Below are 22,056 nucleotides of genomic sequence, written 5' to 3'. Positions count from 1 at the left end.
TTGTTGGGAGATGATTAAGATCAGAATTCAACTACAGCTGAGGGGATAACTGAGGTGGGAGTGAAACCTATGATCAAAAGAATCACTTATGACTCTCACTCACATTGTGCTTACCTCTATAGTGAATTAAATAGTGAAAATAAACTGCCCCATTTTTCTATGGACCCCTGGAATTCCCTCGAGGACCCCCTCTGGTCTGCTCCATTTGCCATTCCTATACAGCCATAGCTCAGCGTCAGCCGTTTTATTTATGATGTCAACATTTTGTAACTGGACTACCTGTTCAGGGAAATGTCATAAACCGTTGATTTACAGACAAAAGTAATTTAGATTTTATATCTCATTAGTAGTTAGTGAACGCATGTAAAACATGCCTTTCTGGATTTAAAAAAACTGGATCTCTTGGGTTATCTGATGGGTGTGAGTTTGATTTTTAACACGTGCTTGAAACATATACAAGTATATCAGTGTTTGCACAGTAGTCTATAATTCTTACATGTTAGACATGCAGTAGATACGGCCGCCCTTGAAGTCGTTCGATATTTGCAGTGTTAACTGTATTGGGATAATATAAGCCTAGTTTAATGGATGTAATGTGACAGTCATCTGCCCGTTTACATTTCTAAATCGTCACAAAAACCCATTTTGGTCGCAAAATATTGTTCTTTTCTTAATGTAATAAAGTGGAAATTTGAACTAGGGCAGATAACCCTGGTATGGGCCCTTTGGAAGGCAAAATTTAGCTAATATTTGGGAATCAGCATCTGACTTAAGACCTAAGATGTTTTAATACTTACTGCAGTTTGAAGATTACAATAAGTAAGAGTAAAATGTCGAAGATAAGCAGAGCAATTCTGTGTGAAAAACTACAGAGCATCAATACTCATTATTTTTATTATTGTTTTGTAACAATCCACATTTGCTGTTTTTAATAATTTTATTTTTATACAGTATTGAAACAAAAAAATAATGTGGTGCATTCACATTTTTCCCAAGGGATTCTTTGCAAGTTTGATCTCTACAAGGGTAAAACAGTGAAAAGCTTGAAGCTGGATCCATCCATGTTAAAACTCACAGGGAATAGGAAGACTGGGCCTGATTTAAAAATCATCTACAATTTTTTGATGGATTTGTTTTTTTCTGCGCCGACATGTCATTCCCCATTTATGTCTGTTTACTGTGTTTTTGTAAGGGAGGGTGAATCAGGTTCCCAGCATTTGTCTTTAAAAGAAACTTCCAGTCCATGCGTAACAACAGTCCAAAGAAAACAAACAAATCCCAACGCCGCCTCCAGTCTCTTCCTCCTCCCATCCACAGTTCATCTTTTATGCAACGTAGGTGTACACTTTGCGATCTTCTGGTGTTCTTGCCAAGTATTCTCTTTCTATTAGTCCTTCTATGCGCTTTTTAATAACGACAGGGCTCGGAAGAAAACGCGCCCGGAGCTGCTGAGTTACCTGAAGACACAAAGTCACAAAATTTAACTTTTCAAAATCAAATTTTTAAATTGCATTTTCTTTGCAGATCATGTTGTCACAATAAAAATACTTTAAAGTTTTAAGAGTTTTAAGTAAAGAACATGGCGTATTACTTTATTATTCAATTACTGTCCATTTTAGGCCAAATATGTATTCTCATATGAAGTTTCTTACCTCTGCCACCAGGACATTGTGCTGCATCTTCTTCCTTGACTTCATGATTCGGACAATGGCTGCCTCGATCTCATGCTTCCTGTCATCATCCACTTTCTGCCGCGTCTCTTTCCTTTCGGGGTCCGACTCCCCTTGTTTAGCAGCAACTGGGAAATCAGAATGTAATAACAAGATGTTGTTCAAGAAAAAAATAATAGGAAATCTCTTGAGGAACCACTTTGTAATAGCAGATAGACCCACCCCTCCTCCATGTCACGTTTCATTTTCCATGTATTTTTAAACAGAGGATGTCATTTATCCACGTTTCTCAAAGGCTGAAACATGATACCAGGGCACTATTCATATTCTGAGGTAAATGTAAACCTAATACTGTACACAAGGTATTAAATCTAGTTTTAGAGTGCCACTTACAGGGTTCCCACACACTGTCATGGACAAACTTTTGAACGTTTCTGGCTGTGATGAATGGTGTTGTTTCAGTGCTCTTTAAATAAAACATGTCTTTCAAAATTGTATGAAAAAAAAACTAAATCACTGAAACTTTTTTAAGAAAACATGCCCTCAAAAATGATTTTCTTAAAAAAATTTAAGAAAAAAAAGCCCCCAAAAGTAATAAAAAAAAATAATAAAAAAGAAACACATTAAAATCTGCATTTAAATAAAAAGTTTTCTATAAAAATCATCTAAAATGTAAAAGAAAGACAAAAAAAAATGCCAAAATTGTTGAAAGAAAACATGCATGTTTTATGTATAAACTGTTGGCAAAATAAATACAAAATACAGCCATTTAAAATTGTATGTTCCTCCCCTAAAGCCAAAGGGGCTGAAAAAAATATTTCTCATTCCTAGTTGGCAGACATGAAGGGAGAGATGTGGGGGAGAAAATTAAGAAACTTTCGTGACGAACAAATAAAACTTCAAATAAATGTCAAACGTTGATGCATATTAGAGCTACATTATGTTGTCAGCTACAGAAAATAGATTCATTGTTATGTTATATTAACGTCACTAAATTTATTAAACTCACCGCATTTCCATGTTTTTTCAAAAACTTCCAATGATATTTACTATTTTCATGATTGTCCTGGAAAATGTGATTCATATTATCTCATATTATATATGAAATTTGATGACTTTTCTAGGTTTTCCATGACTGTGGGAACCCTGTAATTAAGATTTTGTTTAAAAGTAACACAATGATCAACTATTGTAAGCACAGTAGTAATGACCCATTTATCTCACAGAACATATAGACGCCCACAGTATCATGTTTGAGTTTTCTGGTAACGAAACCCTCTAATCAAAAGCACAATACACTGCGTCGCACAAAGAACGGCCCAGAAGTAAGGTGAGATTTGTATTTGTAGTGACGTATGTGTTGTTCGCAAACTTTGCTCACCTGTCTGTATTTTGACTCTGTGCAGTTTGGAAGTAAACTGATCATTAACTGTAAACACATGGCCACTCTCTATCTCCTTTGACTTTGGCTCCTTGGTGAGAACTCTCTGTGTCGGCTTTCCGCAGGCCAATGACTGCAGCGCTCGCACTAACTCCCGCTCAGGAATATCTGTCTCCTGCTGGATCTCCTGTAGACAGGGATCGAGAGGGAGATGAGGTTGTGAAAAGGGGGGCACAGGACTGTTAATGTAAGCAAAAATAACCTCTACAAAGACAAAAAGATGTGACAAGAGGTGAGATTAGGATGAATGTGCTTCATTTGTGCCCACCTCAAAAGTGCACTTTTCTCTGTTATTGAAGAGCATGAGGATGGTCATCTGAAAGGTGGAGACCTGCAGTATGTGCTTCCGTGTGTTCGAGCCAGTCACCTGAGCACCTCCCACACCCACCTCTGAACCATCCTCCTGCAGGTGAGGGAGAAGGAGAGTTAAATTGAAGCTCCAAACTTAGAAGTTATACCAAACACAACCATTGTATGTTGAATTATGTGGTTTGTCATAAAAAGGCAAATTGCAATTTTTGCCTACCTTTTTAATAGCTCCGTAGAAAGTTGCATTTAGGTCTGCCCCACCCATATGGTGTTGTAGTGTGAGCTGTCTACCGCTGTGCTTAGCGAGGTAAAACCTGTAAAATAAAAGTTCTTTAGAAATCACACAGAGCAACATTGTGTTTCCCTATCAGGGCAGTCACTATTTCTAAACTGAAAATTAATTAAAATAGGCTTTCAGTTTACATAATCAAAATCAAAAGCAGGACTGGCGATTAGGGCTGCCACTTGAAGGTCAGAAATGTGAATCATCAGTTGAATATTCCTCAGTCGACTGAGATTGCTTTAAGTTGAGCAGTCTTCTTTCATTTTTTTCCTAGTCAGTGAGCTGTGTGCTTCTGGGGATGATTTGGTCCCCAGATTTTGCTTTGGAGTGAGCACTCTTGACTTACAAGATACTCTTTGGAACAGAACGTCGCAGACAGGCAGGCAGCGCCATGGAGGAGGAGAGAGAAGAGACTTTCTGCATAAAGGTGGTGACAATACAACACAGTCTGTAGCTTTTTTTTTATAAGTAGTGTCAGAAAAACTTTTTTTGACCCATCATAAGCGCAGATAGCTTGTTTGATAAATTACTTGGATACCGCTGACATGACATCCTGCTGAGTCCATTCAGACTTTAAAACTTGATATGTAAATAAAACAAGTTATCGGATATTCATATCGAACTGCCAAATCTGATTCGACTGGCATAAATCTGAGTTGGGTGCAGGCCTATTGGGTTAAAAAAAGATTTTATTAAATTTTTAATAAAATATTTAAATTTGACCATCTGGCCTTAGTGTGGTACATTCTCAAAACTATGGCAATTATATCACACTTAAGACCATGTAACCTTCTTTTATACCATGTAACCTTCTTTTTAAAGAAGATTTTAAAAATGATCTGTTGATGTGTCGGGATCAAGACCCGACAGTATAACAATGGCATAGTTTCGTAGCCCACTGTGCTGGGGAAAAAAAAAAAAAGTTTAGATCAAAACTTTGACTTCAGACCTTAAAGTCTGAAGTCAAATCAAAAGTTGAATTTGGAGAATAGTCACACCCCTGCTCCTTTTGTATGGTGAAACATTGGAGTGCATTCAAGAGCTTTACCTTCTAAAGACTTCAAAGGCGTGTCTGGGAGCAGGGGGGATGGTGCATTTGGGTGTGGCTGACTGTGTGGGCCAGTAGCCGGTAGTGAGGACCCGAACTGTGAGGTCCACACCACTTAGAGATGCCTGAAAGAGATGCACAGGAGTTTTTTCCAATATACATTTCGACAGTCATTACATTTCCATTACAGAATAACTGGTACACGACATTCTGATCACATCATTGTGATCACAAACTCACTTCTGATTCTATTTTTTAGATGTACTTCTATTAACATATGGACTGTGACTTGTACTCAAGGTGTGCTGAAGGTAAAAAAAAAAAAGAGTTTGTTTTTGTTTGGGACTTATTTATGTCCATCTTAGCCAATGAGGCATGTATGGCTGACTGAAAGGGGTATTTTTTAAATTTTATTTAATTTTTATTTCTATTTCATTTTTATTTATTTATCATTGTACCAAATTTAATTAATTGATGTATTTCCACTGAATTTTAATCTGTTATTATAATGATAGTCATTGTTCATTTTATTTTCTTTGTCTGTGGGAGTGTGTGACTGTGGGGATATATATATTTATATACTGATGTGCGGTTGAAACTTCAATAAACATATTGTTTGAAAAAAAAAGGCATTCTTTGTTTAGAATAATTAGTGTTTCGTTTCTCTGAAAAGGCGTCCAACTGTCTTACCGATGTGGTCTGTATGTGTTGCCTGAACTCATCCATGGTAGTGTTGGAGATGCTCATGTCTCTGAACATCCCTTCCAGTTTGGAGGTGAACTGACAGCCACATTCTGTCTGCAAAGGACAAAGACATTACACTGAGCTGAAACTGCTGACATGGTTTTAGACAGGGTGAAGGCAGGGCAGCGAGAGCTGAGAGGAGGGAATTAATGGGGGACAGTACAAGGAATATGTATACATATTATTTCTTTTACCTTGAGCTTAGAGATCATGTTCTTTTCTGAGTCGTCTGACACACTCTTGTTGCTGAGCAGCCTGCGGCCCAGATGCTGCTTGTAGTACCGTTCAAACACATCCTTCTCCTGCATAAACCGGAACAACACCATGGCCTTGTCAAGGATAGACTCCACCTCCTGTTCTGTCAACTGGTCAAACAAGACAGGGAGAAACAAATGAGGCAAAGTAAAAATGATTTTCTTAAAAGAGCATACAAATGTAGAAATATTAGGCAGGTATTGAAAGGAACATTTTAAGAGCAACATACCCCTTTGACACCCTTCTTCAGCTTGTCATCAATAAAGAGTGATAGGTACTCCGGTGAGCGCGAGTTGAGGTTGAGGAAATACTCAAAGTCTCCTGCTATGGTCTGTTTGAAGAGTCTATCATTATTGAAAGACTCAAGGAGGAAACGATCAAATCGTGTCTTCAGGTCGAGCAGGCCCTGTTGAGGAGGCAATTATAAAGAGGTGATATAATCTGATGACATTTCTCTCTCATTCACTATTTCAAATAGGGTTAGCCAAGTGTCTATGGCTACGTTCAAATTATAAGCAAATGTGCCCCAAATCTGATTTATTTGCTCTTGTGACACAGACCGCATTTTTCTTAGAGTATTATGGACACAGAAAAGGGTTTCTTTTCGATCAGATTTGGGCGATTTTCATATGTGGTCCTAAATCAGATATATATCTGATCACCAGAAATGTGACCGCTGTGAGAACGATCATATCGGCATTCATATGTATATGTTTTTCTAGTACACCCATGGTTTTTCCACATCATATTTCAATGTGCAGTTGGGCAGGGCAATATAAAGATATTATATCGTATCGAAATATGAGACTATATATCATCTTGGATACTGGATATATTCATATCATGATATGGAATAATGATGTTTTTCCTGATTTTAAAGGTTGCATTTCAGTTAAGTGACGTACTTTTCTCAACTTATCCGACAGTTCTACTTATTTTAATACTTGTCTTTACCCCCTTAGTCTTTATATCTACATTACGAATGACTACTGATCAAAAATGGAATTGTGTTCATATTTTTTCAAAGTACTAAGAGTCATTCCTACAATACTGTCACATCAAAGCGGGAATTTGGTTAAAAAAATTGTAATGTTCGATTCTTGTCTCCCAGTTCAAGCATAAATGAAGTACTTTTGAGAAGATTTAAATATATTGAGATACATATTGTGTATTGAGATATAGCCTAAAAATATCGCAATATAATTTTCAGTCCATATCGCCCAGACTTACTGTGCAGGAGCACAAACAGGGTTGAGGCAGTCCATTTAAACTACCTTAGGCTGCCATAGCTGTATTACTGCTGTGGAAAGATCCCTAAGTCACCAGAAATTTAGAGGCTTACTGCTGAAAACTTTATGATAGAGAGCTTGCCTAAATGCCGTGACAGCGCTGTCCTGAGGTACCAACAGAGATATTGGAGCCCTGGACATCCTAAAGTTTAGAAAAACTGTTTGTCGTGTAACCATCCACGTCATGGCTACACAACTCACGACTCCTCTCCCAGCTGCACCCATACCTCTCTCTCTCCACAGAACCACCAGCGGTAGCTGCAAATAGAGCTAATGGACAAAAAAGCCCATTTGTACAACAGCCCGTTATCCCAAAAACCAATAATCAGAGCCAGATCTCCGAAAGCACTCTGCACACTCTCCCAAACAGAAGCATGTGGCTACTTGCAGAAAGATGTCATCAGACTTTTCTTTTACAAAAGCTTGCACCAATTCAGGACAGATGTGTTCACATGTTCACACTAATGTCAGATATGTGTCACTTCAAACATGAACGTGAACAGTCTTGGCAGAAAGATCTGATCTAGGAAAATATTTGAGCATCAAGCCCTGAATGCGATTATACTTTAAGTGTTAATGCGGAGCGTTGTGTTTTTGGACTCTTTTTCAAACATCATACCTGGATATAGTCGACAGGGTTCTTGCCCTCTCCCTCCTCTGACACCAGAGCTTTGCCTTGCTCCCTCAAGTAAGAGCTCATACACTCGCACATTGTTTTCAGGCCGTTTGGCACACGACTGAACAGCTTGTACATGCATGCCAGGTCTGAAAGGGACAAACAGTGGGTTAAGATTATACTTTCATCTTTATTTTAAAATCATAATCACTCTCATTTGGAAACATCAAATGGGCAACTCTTTTACCTTCTGTCTTGCCGTTCTTGAGCATATGGACGAGGCCAGAGTTCTCCATCTCGACAATGGTCTTCATGTGTTTAGAAATGAGCTCCCGCTCCACCACCTTGACGATGGGCTCCTCTGTAGACTTGTCCAGGCAGTGCATAACTCTCTCGATCTCTTCATTGATTCTGGCCTCCACCTTCTTAATGTAGACACTGGCACTGTTTTCTGCTAGGAACTTTTGGCTCTCCATCTGAAAGAGCAGATATTGTGTGTGTGTGTGTTTTATAACTAGATTTTACAAAAAGCACAGATACAGCAAGAAACCTGCCACAGACTTACCTGGAAGAATTCAGCTGACATATCTAAGAAAGGACCCTCAAAGTCCTCCTCATATACAGATCTGCCATCCAGACCAAGAATCATCAGCATCTGGCAGGCATTTCTGATGGCGCCCCTGCAGTAGATGATCCATACCAGCAGTTAATTTTTTTTTTAAATTTTTGAATATAATGCATTGCAACAGTAAAATTCACAAAAAATAGGCAGCAAAAAACAAAACAAAAAAAAACTTGCCTTACACTGGAGTCCTCCTCATACTCTCACAATATTCCATTGTTAAATGTTTATATTGAAGTTATTAATATGCAACTTTCAGTATATAAGGTAAAGAGAACTATTTTATGTTGCACAAATGTTCTATGTAAAATACAAGAATTTCAGTAATTTTATAATATATTTTTTAAAAAATCAGTACAGTCGTATGTCCCTTGCTGTCCTGATACTGTAAATGTTTTTGGGTGTATTATACTGTCATTCTTGTGAAATTGTTGGTATAATAATGGTGATGTTAAACTGGCTCATCTTTACTGTTTATGAATTGTATTGTTAATGTTTCTTTTTCTTTTTTTCTGTTTTTTTCAGATACATATTCTCTTGTTTCATATCATGGAGATCTAATAGGATGGGTGGGAGTGTTGCCATTAATTTTGCTTCATTTTCAATTTTTTTCTGCAATGCTATGTGTATAGCACATCCTTTGTGTCACTTTATATGTATATTGTGAAACTAAATAAAAAAGGTTAATCACACACACAACAAAGCATCAAAAACTAAATGACTATGATTGTGCATAGTTGTTGAAACATATCAGATCAAGACAGATATCCAGGAAACTTGCTGCATGTCACCCCATTGTTTCGAATTCAGCTAAAATCTCAGTGGGTCAACAGTTACAGTAATCCTTCAGTTGAAGTAGTGAAGTAGTACTTCTGCATACCTGTCAACAACCTCTCCTTTCCTCTCACGAGCAATCATGTCCAGTAACGTCTGCCGCAGGTGGTCTCGAATGCAGCCGTAGCGCACCACCTGGTCCCTGAATATGATGAGGCCGAGGTTGTACACATTCTCCACATTGTTTTGCTGAACATAGACCCGGTCCTGGAAGACAACAGAGAACAGGGTAAAAAAAAAAAAACACATTAAATACTGTATGTGCAGAAATAAGTCAGATGTCCCAAACTGACTCAGTAACACTTATGTTAACGTGCGCATGCTGGGATATTTAAGTAAGTTCTGCACAAGTAGAAATAATGTATATTTTTAAGAGTATACAGTTTATATGAAAGGTATACATCCCGTTACCACTTTGGCAAGTAAGTATTTTGCATGCTAGAAAAAAACACTACTTCCACTGGTGCACAATACTTTTTATTGGGGCTGGATATGCCAGCAAACACTTCATTATACACTATACAATCCGCCTGAAGGTCATTAGAGCATCAGAATAAATGACCGGTAGGTATCTAAATTATTCCCATAAAGCCTAAGATTACAACCTAAGCCAATTTCAGAGAGCATAGAAATGAAAGGGGGGTGTGGATGATAAATATTTACTACGCCACTCAGCATAGCAAGATTTGAAATTCCAAAATGAGAAATATTATTATTCACCAGTGCAAAATTATAGGTGTTTTTTATTAGATGACTAACTTCCAGGATATAACAGTGCATCATAATGTGATTTGCATTGCTGTTTTTCTTGTTATTTTGTTTTAAGAGGGCTTGCTTTCATGCCTGCCAATTTCCAAAAGCCTGTTTTATCAGCTTATGGGGTTTTGCTTTATGATGCCTCTCCTTTGTTCGGCATTTGAGTAGTGAATGACTTTGCATTTCTGACATTAGATTACTACATAAAAAATATAAAGAGTGCAGGTAATGGGCTTAAAGAAAAAACATATACATCTGTGCTCAGCATTAAAATGAATGAACGGTGCTGGAACTAACAATACCCTGCCTGTCCTGGCCAAAAAATGTTTGCAGGGCCTAAAGAGAGGCTTCTAAAAAGGTAAATACACCAGGTGAGAGCAGCAAAGTCACACTTGCTGCATCTGTCTGGCTCTCCGCTAGAGGTCAGCAGGCAGGTAACATCAGCGGCTGCTCTCGTTGCACAAATGTGGGGAGCCTGCCGTGGCTAAATGCCGGAAAGCAGACTGTCCGGGGTAAGTCCAGGACAGGAAAAAGGAGAGCGCAGAACAAAAGAACCCCAGGAGAGCTGTGTAGTCTCTGTACTGACTGTGCTATTGTTTAGCCTACACTTGTGCCTATCTCGTGGGCTCACTCACTCACACACACCCCCACAAACATTTTGGCCTTGCTGCTAAAGTAAATCAACTAGTCCTGCCAGTTTTCCAGCAAACAAATAAATACAGCAACAGAGGCTTATTGTTAGGAGTGCAAATAAAACAGCACCTTACAAAGTCCAGAAAAGGATGTAGGTAAGGTTGGCCAGAGTTGGAAACAAAAGGCCATTTCTTCAAATACACAAAATTATTCATGACAGCAAACCAGTGCCATAATCCACTTGCAGGGGCAACAGGACCCAACAGGGCTTAGAAACTCTGGTCTCATTGACCAAAAAAAAAAAAAAAGAAGCAATCATTGCTCTGGAAAATAAATATTTTTGTGCAGTTATTAATCTACAGCTACAGAACAATTTATACAAAATAAGTATGAGAAGAGAGCAAAACAGCCTTTTTACCATGTACATGAGGATGTCTCTAATCATAACCATGGCAGTCTGATGGTCATTCCAGGCCTGATTCAGTGTTTGCAGAAAGTTATTATTAAGAGAGTTTAAGACATCTTCCCGTACCTGAAAATACAAATAGATTGACAAAATTAAGGTCTCAGCAAGTTATCTCTGATGTGACAAATGAACATTTAATTTCATATTTAATTTAATTTATTTTATTTTATAAGGACAACACACATTAGTCAACATTTCTGTAAATGTGCCAGTGTTAGCCAGCTGGCAAATTTTCAACTGTAGTCCTTTGGCAAGATGTTTTGTAACCTATAAAGTGATAAAATTCACATAACGACAGCAGGACACCATACAGACTGCAACAGCAACAACAAACAGGACTTCTTAAGACAGAACATAGGCCATGCAAAGCAACAAGAGACATTTGGTAACAAGTACAATTCTGAAATGATTTAAAGGGGAAGAGGGAGTTAACAACAGCTTAAGACATTGTGGCTGTGTAGAAATGTAGTATCCAAAGTCCATTCACAATCCATTTGTGTATTATGCTTTGTAAAAGACGAGTATTTAAGCTTATGAATACGTCATCCACAATGTCAGAATTTGTGTATCAATAACTAACCATGTGTTATACTGAATTTGTGAAGGAACTGTTTTTCCTGCATACCTCGACTGTGAACAAAGAATCCAAAAACTGTAAGCACGATTAACAAATGTAAAACTTCATCAAAACATGCGCCTACAAATTCTCACACAACTTGTGAAGTATAATCCAAGTCTCATTCATCCAGTTGTATGCTCAGAACTTCCCAAACATATTTTTGCTGAAACCGTACCATTTGAAACACTTCCATAACAAGCATGGGCAAGCGTGTGAGTATGAACTTTGTGCATTCTGTTGGGCAAAGTTCAAATGCATGCGGATGCCCAGGCATGCACCTCATCCGTGCTAAAGTATTTTAAATAATAAGTCTGAATGAAAATGCATTTGTTTGTGAATAACGGAGCATGATTGTATAAATAGGACTTGGATTTTACTGCCTGAGTTGAGCAAGAGTTTGATAAAGTTTTGTTTTTGTTTCATGCCGTCCCCTGTGACTTCAGTTCACCATGAATGTTTGCTGTTTTTGGATTCTTTGTTCATCAGCGAGGCATGCAAGAAAAAAACTTTTGTTCACAAATTCAAGGTAACACAGGGGGAGTAACTGATATACAAATGGTATTCCTTTAAAACAAAGAGACACAATTCTAACAAATTATCACTGATTATCTGCTCATAATTTTTAAAAACAAAAGCTGCATTGAAAAAGAAAAATGTTTCGTTACTTTGTTGATGAGGTGCTCTGTGACGACCTCCCTCAGGCCTGTGTAGAGCTTCTCTCCGTGCTTGTGGAGCACCATGGTGTAGGCGTTCCTGTACAGCTCCTCAAAGCTTAACCCACTGTTGTTCTTCCTCTGGATCTCCTGAATGGCATTCTTTAGAAGGTCCCAGATGTTGTTCACATACTTCTCATCCATTGTCATCTAGGAGGGACAGAAAGATGACAGTGGATGGACAGTATGTTTACTTAAAAAATGTGATTCTTCATCAATTCCACTTAGCATATGTAAATGATAACAGTAAAGTCAAGGTTTTCTTTGCAAAATAAATGACCACTTGTACAAAAAGATCCATACGCATGATACAGGTTGAGTAAACTATGTACTACATTGTAAATGATTAATAGTATTGGACCTTTATAAAGCTATGTCATACAGATTTCAGAACATTTACATAAACATTTGCATACATAAGCAAGCAATTTCCACCTTGCAGTGTGGAAAGGGAAGTTATTTTAAAGCACAGATGTCTGATTGATGACTCTCACTGTAAAGCTTGGGTATGAAAGTGTAGGAATGGAAACAAGCCACATTCCTGTTAGTTGCAATCGCTCTGTGAGACAATGCAAGTGATGCCAAGTAATGTCCAGATGATTCTGCCAGCTGTCAGATAACTTTGCAAGCTCATAACAGCAATTTGATCAAGCATCTCAGTGCAGCAGCAGCACAGGAGCTTTAGCTTTGGTTAACAGAAGGCCACAATCAAATCACCATTTGATACTTGTGTCGACTTGACAACAGCAACAGAGAGATCTATTATTGATGCAATTTGTCAGTCATGTCGCAGAGGTTGAGCCATGACAAACAAATCAAAGAAATATCAAGGAGAAAGTTCTTGTTACTGACAGTTTCTGTCATACTGTTTAGGTTGTAGAACAAATCCTGCACTATACACTTTAGTTTGGTTTTATCAGACAAAAACAGTGAAAATGCAAGTTCAAAAGTAGTGGACTGTCAGCATCAAGCATAAACCTAAAAATGGACATCACAGCAAAGTTGGCAGTGTGGCTTTATTTTGGCTATCGATACTCAACGGAAAACAAAACAATATGTATTACATATTGTGTTTAAGACCTGAGCCCATGAAAACAGACTGTGCCATCATCTTGACCACACTGCATTAAAAAACTTTATAGTCCTAAATACAAAGCAAGTCTTGTTGTACCCCAACAAACAAACACCCTGGCGACACATTACTGTCTTCTTCTGAGTGTCCATGTCATTATGAAGGATTGAAATAGGTAACTTAGGTCAGTAAACCAAAGCCAGTTGAGTGTCAGCCAGATGTGACTAGTCCACATTAAATCCAGTTATCTTTTTGATGTTGTTAAAAAAGATCAGAGTTTGGTCTTACAGGTTTTAATTCTTTAACTGATCGATATCAGTTATTTTAAGCACACGCCCCACCTTTATGTATCTCCGCCAGGTGTCGTATACAGAGAGCACTATTTGCAGCAGATATTCAGGTTTTATTGTAACGCTTCTCCTCCTATAAGTATTTGTTGTGATTGAGAGTCACAGGTTCGAACCCAGGTTGGGGCGAGGTTTGGACCTTAGGGGAATTTGCATGTTCTCCTCGTGTCAGCATGAGTTTTCTCTGGCTTCCTCCCACAGTCCAAAGACATGGAAGTCAGGTTAACTGGTGACTCTAAATCGCCCATACGTGGGTGAGCATGAATGGTTGTCTGTCTCTATATGTCAGCCCTGCAATAGTCTGGCAACCTGTCCAGGTTGCATGCCAATGACAACTGGCACAGGCTCCAGCCCCCTCATGACCTTTTAGAGGACAAGTGTTTACTAAGAATGAATGAATGAATGTGATAATATTACTCATTTATAGTGTTTTGTACTTTTATTACAATGCTACACTAAGTGGATTCGACAGCAGTTTCTCAAGACACACTTTAGTTTTTGACACACTTTCTGTTTACTATGTTATGTTGTTGAAAAAACAAATGCTGCACTAAGTGGCTAAGAGTCATATAAAATGTTTTAGTTATATAAATATTTTGAGGATGTTAACTTTGTTATGTTGTAAAAACAATATAAAAAAACATATGAACTGTTTAGATACAAACATTTTTTCTTGTATTGCATTGCAGAGCTATTAAACTGTCAAGCTTATATACTGCTTTGATTTCAATAACTTGAAAGAACTTGATGTGTGTATTGTGCAGCTGTATTATCCAGGTAAATGCAAGTATCGGATCAGGACTCGGTTTTGGCATCTGTTCAATATGACATGACTCAGATTGGCATGGGGGCAAAAAAAACTTGATCAGGACATCCCTTAATTAATCCCTTAATTCAAGTTTCTTATTATATTGACTAAGACCACCTGATAGTAGCTACACTCTGGTCTAATGGGCTCGTCTTGCACTTGCATCTAAGATCAACATTTAAAGAAGGATTGACTGTGTTCACTCACTCATCTGCTCACTGACTCATTCTGCCAGACACCCACTCATAACTCTGGATATCCAACAGAGAATAAAAAGCATTTTGCCAGTGTTTCACACTACCGATCTCAACAAGGACTGCAATCGTGTTGAAAAAGCTAGGCAACTTTGGACATAACAAGATTGCATTTCCCCACAACATGACAACTGCGCTCATAGCAGAGATTAATTTTGTGTGTGAATATGTAATTCAGCCCTGTGATCAACGGCTGTTGGTGCCAGAAACGTTTGTACTAGTAGCAGGTAGCTGGGTTGACGTCAACAACATTTAACTACTCAAGTTACCTTGTTTACTCTCACGTCAGGCTGAGGTTGCTTTACCTCTAAAGCTACATAATAATGTATTAATTGCCATCTACGCCAAAAAAATGCACGGTGCAACCAAACACTAACAGCCAAAACAGCTTGCCGTTACAGATGATACTTGCTGACTGACTAACTTAGCTAGCGTCAAGTTAGCTCACATTATCGGGCCTGCTACTGAGCTAGCTACCGTTTGCTAACATATCACTGTGGAAGTTTCCTTCATATGCTAACATTAGCTCATGTCAAATGACGGTAGCATTTCTTACCAAGAAGCTAGCTACCGTTAAATAAACTGAACTGTTATCATAGCTAATGGTCTTTAGATTACTCGTCCAGCTAATAGCAGTTTAAAAATGACAATGACATGTTTTTCTTGTTTGACCAGCTAGCTAGGCGGCAGTTGCTAGCACAGAGACCTGTCATCCCCGGTACTCGAGTGTCATAGTTAGCGTCTCGGTGCTCACAGAGCCGGTAAAGACTTACAGGAAAGGCTCGTATCCTCATCTTGGTGTCCTTCTTGGTGCTGCTTTTGAGGTTGGACATGATTAGTTAGAACGACTTTCGTGTCTAAGTTGACTTAAAGACTACATGAAAGGCAGTTGCTGGTTTGTTTTCTACGCCAGGAAAGCGGCAGGGAAACTCAGTGACCTCCCCTGTAGGAATTAGGTCGGTCTGTGTGTCTGTTATGTTGTTGTCACTCGCTCCCTTCTCAGTGTTTTTTTGGCTAATGTTAGCTTGTATGCAGTGATGGCGGACGACTGGACTCCACTGCGCAACGCCGAAATCTCGCGAGAGTGAAAACACTGACAGGTGCGTTCCACAGGTTGGTAACGGCTCACACGTTTCATATCGGTTACGTTGGCATTATATTTGATATCAATATTTCGACATAAAAAAGATGTCAGTAGCCTATTCAGGAACTTCAGGAACAGGGTCCGACTGCACTATAATACATCCACGACTGTGTCAGTTTAAAAAACTTAAAACTTTATTAGATGACAGTTTTAAGCTAAAACAACGCTGAAGTTAGCTTCCGATTCGTTGCTTCCGATTCAGCAGTTCAGCAGAGTTAGAGGGCAAAATAACTTAAATTGCTCGGGGACCGATCCTCGTCTTTTTGCACCGTAAAGTGTTGTTAAAGCATGTTAGACATTAAAGGTAAAGCCCCGAATCTGTCTGAAAGCCACACTTTTAAAACCTATATTTGTTAAAATGCAAAAATAGGGAAATTTCACTTGGTTTTTCAAAAGTAGACCACATTAGACCAGGTCCAGATCAAAACCCACTATACTTAGACTGGTCAAACCTGCGCTGGATTATCCCAGAGAGGGTAAATATTATTTAAAACACAGTTCAGATTTGTGAAACCTTTATTCTATTTGTGAAAACGCAAGAAAAAAAGATTTCACTGTTTTTTTCCACGTTGTCCACATTAGACCAGGTCCAGATCAAAAACCACTATACTTAGACAGGTCAAACCTGAACTAGATTATCCCAGAGAGGCTGAATATTATTTAAAACACAGTTTCAGATTTGTGAAGCCTTTAATTTATTTGTGAAAATGCCAAAAAAGTAAGATTTCACTGCTTTTTCCCCCCACGTTTTCCACATTAGACCAGGTCTCTGTCAAAAACGACTATACTGAGACAGGTCAAACCTGGGCTACATAATTACAGGGAGGTTTAAGATTACTTTAAACACAGTTTAAAGTAATCTTAAGTAACACAAAGTAACACAGCTGCCCTCGAATCGGCAGCTGACTTCAGCGTCGTCTTATCATAGCTAACTTTGGCATTTGATAATAGTATTTCGACGAAAACATAGTAGGAGCCTACTTAGGAACTTAAAAAACAGGGTCAGTATATAAATGATTGACAAAAACGCACAGAAAAAAACATTTATTTGGTGACAGTTTTGTTTCGAGTGCCAAAATAGAGTCAAGCTAAGCTAGCTCTTCCGTTAGGCTAGGCCGCTTCACTCTGTCAGATAGGTTTACAGTTAAACATGCTAAGTTTCATCTTTGCGGTTTTCCACTGTTAGCATTGTCCAACTCCAACGTCCGATGACTGACCAACGGCTGAAAGATGGAGTATCTTCTCACTGTCATGACAACGCTTTCTGAAAGAGAGAAAGAAGAAAATATAAGAGCAGGTGAGTCCATAAGACATTAAGGGACTGTGAGTTATTTACTGGGGGGGCAAAGAGGGAGGCGTTTGTTATGTTGGCTTTGGTGAGGGGAATACTACGAGGATTAGGGCCGTGTTTAAAAAAAAGAAATTCTATTTCGAGAATAAAGTTATAATATTATGAGAAAAACAGTTGTAATTTTGAGAATTAAATCATAATATTTTGAGACAAAGTAGTAATATTAAATGAATAAAGTCACAATATCACAAGAATAAAGTCAAATAAAGTTGTAATTTTACAAGAAGTTGTGTTTTTCTGAGAAAAAAAGTTGTCCCTAACCCAAGATATTGATGTCAGATTATGTTTTATTTTTCTTGCCGTATTGTAAAATTTATCTTAAATTGCATTTGGCTGGGCATGAAAAATGTCTTGAAAGTCTAGCTGTGGGAACTCTTGACATTGACAGTGATAAAAACATAACCCAATCAAAGCTTAACCCTTTGAAACCTGAGCAAACTGGCTCAGTGTCTTTAAAATACATGGAAAGTAGGCAATTAACAATGAAAGAAGAAATGACCCCAAAATTAGAAAGACTTTTTAAAAAAAAAAAAAAAAAAGAAGAAGTACGGTAAGAAAATTACCTGACAATTAGTTTAAAAATGTAGCAAACAAACAGTCAAGGAAATGACCTGGAAAAAAAGTGCTTAAAAATTATGATAAAATATGTAGTCTTTCTTTTTTTTTTTAGCAGTAGTCATTTCCTTAGCTTTTTTGAAATACTCATCCATCCATTTTCTTCTGCTTATCCGGGACCGTTTAGGTTGCAGTTACTGCAACATTTCTCACCAAGTTGCCAATTGCCTTTTCCCCATGTTTAACAAAAAAGAAAAGAAAAAAAAAATGCTCCAGGTTTTAGGGATATTTCATCAAAATCAATCAAAATCTAAGTGTATCATTTAAATTTAAATTATTTAAATTAAAATTGCTAAAAAAATAAACTGTTTGCACTAACTAACCAGCATGCATGACACAAAAATCAAGGCTTTTTTTTAATTCCAGGATTTCTTCTTCAACTTCTCACTTGTAAACATCAAAGGGTTAGTTTATTTAAATCTAATAAATAATTTATGGTGGAGGGAGGGTCATGCATTTTCCCCAGTTACTCAGGAATCCTCAAATAAAATTATTTGTGGCTTTGGGAGGGTAAATAAAAAGAAAACAATAAAAAACAAAGTGAGCCCCAGCCATCCACTTCCTGATAAATAAAGAACAGTCCCTAACATTTAAAGTTATTAATTTAAAAGCAATATGGGAATAATAACTAATAGGTTGTCACAGTAGTAAACTAAAACCTACCTTAGAGGAAAAGCCACACAAACTCAAAAATAATTACCACATATGCACATCTTACTGTGCTAATAATAGCATACATAAGTTTACCTCTGCATTCTGGTGTCAAGATGGGAACTGTTGCATTCTTTCGGATATTAGCCCCAGCTGTCCTTCTCAGTCCCATGTTCTCCAGCTTCAGCTTTCTGATTTCCGTCCTCATCGCCCTGATCACCTGTATGAGCCTCTGTTCTCTGTCCATGGTGCCACACTTTTCCACCCTGTCTGATTCTCCCGCAGAGGGAAACAACCTACCACACGGCCCCATGTGACCTGTAAACACGCACACCACACAGGTATGTCCTCTTTCTTTCAAAGTTGATTTCAAAGCTCAGCGCTGGGCCGACAAAGACACAAGCATCCAATCAAAAGCAGCAATCTAATCTTTCATCAGACCACTGATAGTCTGGTCACATGTCGGGGAGAGTGTTATTTTCTTCTTAGTGATCTGATGCCCAATACTTTCCCTCCTCCTGTTAAATATTCATCTACTCTTTCAACGTAAAGCAACAATAGGTACTTGGAGAGACATAGCCTGTGGTCAGTCTCTGTTAAAGTTAGAGGGTTAGCTGCTTCTCCTTTAAACTTACACTACTTCTTAACGTGGCTAAAATGGACATAGGAAAATTAATGTATTTAAAAAAGACCAAAACAGACTCAGTTTCCACTCCAGTATCTTTATTATTAGGTCTCATGTAGACAGCCTTACTGCATTTGCACAAATCTAAAAACTGCACACACAGTTATACTCATAACACAGTAAAAAAAAAAAGGGTTATGAATAACCAGATGACTGCTGCGTGTCCTTATGAGACTTTATAGTAAGAACACTATGTGCAGTATTTAGAGGAGAGAGTGTAAGTCTGTGCGTGTCTGTTTGGCGCTGCTCTGCTGCTCTCTAGTGTCTAGTAGTCCCAGTATCAGGCTTAAAAGCAACCTAACACCAGGCAGAAAAACATAGTTTTTCACTGACCTCTTCTGGTTGAATCTGTCAAGTCTGTAGGACCTCTAACTGCCTCAATGTGTACTGACTGATAACACCTCTTTATCACAGCTTCCATATCACAAGCTCTGCTTTAGATTTCCTTACAAATATGTGCTATGGACACACTAACACTTTAAGAACAAGGAGAGTTGATTTACTGAGGGGATGTGCCTAAATTGTTTTGATGTATAACATCATATTTACTGACAAATACAAAAGTTTGTAATATTGCAAATATATATTGTTTTTTTTTTTTGCATTAAGCCAGGAGGCTTTGGAGTTTTATATCCTCTAATGTAATTATATATATATCACCAGTGAGTGTTTCTGATTGTCCGCATCACTGTTTTCAGCTTTGCTGTAGTGAATTCAGGTTATGACCACAGCTTGGTGTACGACTAACACTTTGCACCATGAAGCCTTCAACATACTGTGGAGGTCTGAAATGGCTGTGGTACTGTACTGAGCAGCAGTGATTCATCGATTGGTTGTCAACTATTAAATGCATCGCCAGCTACATTGGTAATCGATTAATTGGTTTAAGTAATTTTTTTAAAGAAAAAAGTGAAAATGATCTGATTCCAGCATCTTAAGTGTGAATATATTCTGGTGTCTTTACTCCTGTACAACAGCAGTGGTTTTTGGGTTGTGGACAAAATAAGACATTTGGGGATGTCACTGTGGCTTTTGAGAAACACTTATTGAAAAATTTCACCAACTTTTTGACATTTTATAGGCCAAACTACTAATTGGTTAATTGAGGAAATATTCAACAATGAAAATAATCATTAGTTGCAGCCCCACATTATGGCCACACATTATGCACGATGCTACCTGTGCCTGCAGTCCTTGTCCACTCAGTCTCCACGTTTTGCTCTCTTGCTCTTGGGATTAGGAGATGATGCTTGACCACCCATGATGATGTTTGTCCTCAGTCAGCCATGGGTCATGTAACGATGATACATTATAGAAAATGATTTACAGTTTTTTAATATAGATGTCAGATATCAGATGAGAAAATGCTGTGCATTGCCTTTTTTCAGGTAAAATCCTCTCTGATATTGACAACAAGGACGGTGTCATGTAAACTGTGTTTTTTTTCACAGGAATGCTACAGCTACAACCCCAACATGATGTGTGTTCAGAGGTCACGTTGGTGTTATTATGAAGTTAAGTAATTTTCATGTCATGGGTAAATTGTGCATTACTCCATCCTTATAGAGGTATGATAAAACACGCCTTTATTTAATATTTGGTGATGTGTGAGCTCCTCATTGATTTGTCCGTTACAAACTGAGCTTTGGGACACACATTTGAGCAGCTGAGAGGAGCTTATTATCAAGTTGTCCTTTTGCTCGAGTCGGGTTTTGACATCACATTACATACTTTAAGTTCCTCCCATTCCACAGTGTGGTGTGTAAGCTGTTTGTCTGCTGATAACAACCCCCTCGGCAACAGAGAGATAAACTCTGCATGCTGCTGTAGAGACAGCTAACACAAGATGCTGACAGACTACATGACAGAAACGTATTCAGCCTGTGGAAATGAAGACCCTGGTGAGTGAAAGGCATCTGTGTAAAGTGATGTTAAATTGTCTGTGGTTGGGCACACACAAAGTAATCACTTCCAATCGCATTAACAACAGCATTAATAAACAATATATATTTAGCATTTACTTTGTCACATATCATACCAAGGATGGCCAGCAGGTGGCATGTGCTGTGGTGTGAGTTTAACAAATTGGGCCTAATGTAGTCTAGCTCCTCTCCTTGTGCAAGCACATGACATCCTCTAGCAGCAGGGTAAACCCAAAGGACAACAGTATAAAGTGGTGCATTTTAAAGCAGAGGTAATTGATTTTTTTTGCAAGTGATTACAGAAGCAGAATTTAATACACTGCTTTTGATTTCAGCTCTTTTCATCGCTGCTACTTGCTTTGCAAACATGACACCAGAGGCTCAGGACAAATGCGGCTCCCTTCAGAATCCCGCACTCATCATTTTAGCCAAGTTGCTGTTGACCCGGCGCCAACACCACAAAACAGGACAAGTAATTTAATTTGCCACTGCTGCCGACCTTGAAGCAGGGAATGTAGGCTACCAGAATCCCAATAGGGAGGCTTGAAGAAAACGTCCTGGGAGCTGAGAGAGGGGTCAGGCTGTTCTGCATGTAGCATCGTACACACTCTCCTTACCTCTGCAGGAATACTTGTGTCCTTCAGGTCTGGATAAATGATAATATTTTTTAGGTATTAGAGTACTACCTGTGACAAATAATGTTATAATGTCACCAATCAATTACTAAATTTTAGGTTTACTATAATTATAACTATAATTAGCATCTGATTCTGTGTATAACTTCCTAACCATGTAATATAACACATAATGATAAAAATCTTACAATCATGGTCAAGGTGAAGGTTTTAAAGGTCAGTACTGTGGCCATTTTCATGGCATAAAATCTGAAAAATGACAAATATGCAGGAA

The 22,056-nt window shown here is 38.2% G+C and overlaps 1 protein-coding gene across 1 annotated transcript; it reads right to left on the bottom strand.

Moving 5' to 3' along the window:
• Positions 1-878: 878 nt before the first annotated feature.
• Positions 879-15,889, bottom strand: cul3a (cullin 3a). Its single transcript, XM_042497677.2, has 16 exons — positions 15,553-15,889; positions 12,251-12,448; positions 10,919-11,032; positions 9,158-9,318; positions 8,221-8,335; positions 7,903-8,131; positions 7,659-7,804; positions 5,980-6,156; positions 5,690-5,860; positions 5,442-5,549; positions 4,752-4,876; positions 3,638-3,734; positions 3,380-3,514; positions 3,052-3,238; positions 1,653-1,798; positions 879-1,457 (listed from the first exon to the last, which is right to left on the bottom strand). The coding sequence occupies exons 1-16, from the start codon at positions 15,610-15,612 to the stop codon at positions 1,326-1,328; spliced, it is 2,301 nt and encodes a 766-aa protein (XP_042353611.1). The 5' UTR covers positions 15,613-15,889; the 3' UTR covers positions 879-1,325.
• Between the last annotated feature and the right edge of the window lie 6,167 nt (positions 15,890-22,056).

This window comes from Plectropomus leopardus, chromosome 12 (assembly GCF_026936395.1).
Source record: "Plectropomus leopardus strain MGB_pleo_1.0 chromosome 12, ASM2693639v1, whole genome shotgun sequence".
Classification (NCBI taxonomy): Eukaryota; Metazoa; Chordata; class Actinopteri; order Perciformes; family Serranidae; genus Plectropomus; species Plectropomus leopardus.
The sequence above is the reverse complement of the archived record's forward strand: the minus strand, read 5'-3'. Positions and strand labels throughout refer to the sequence as shown.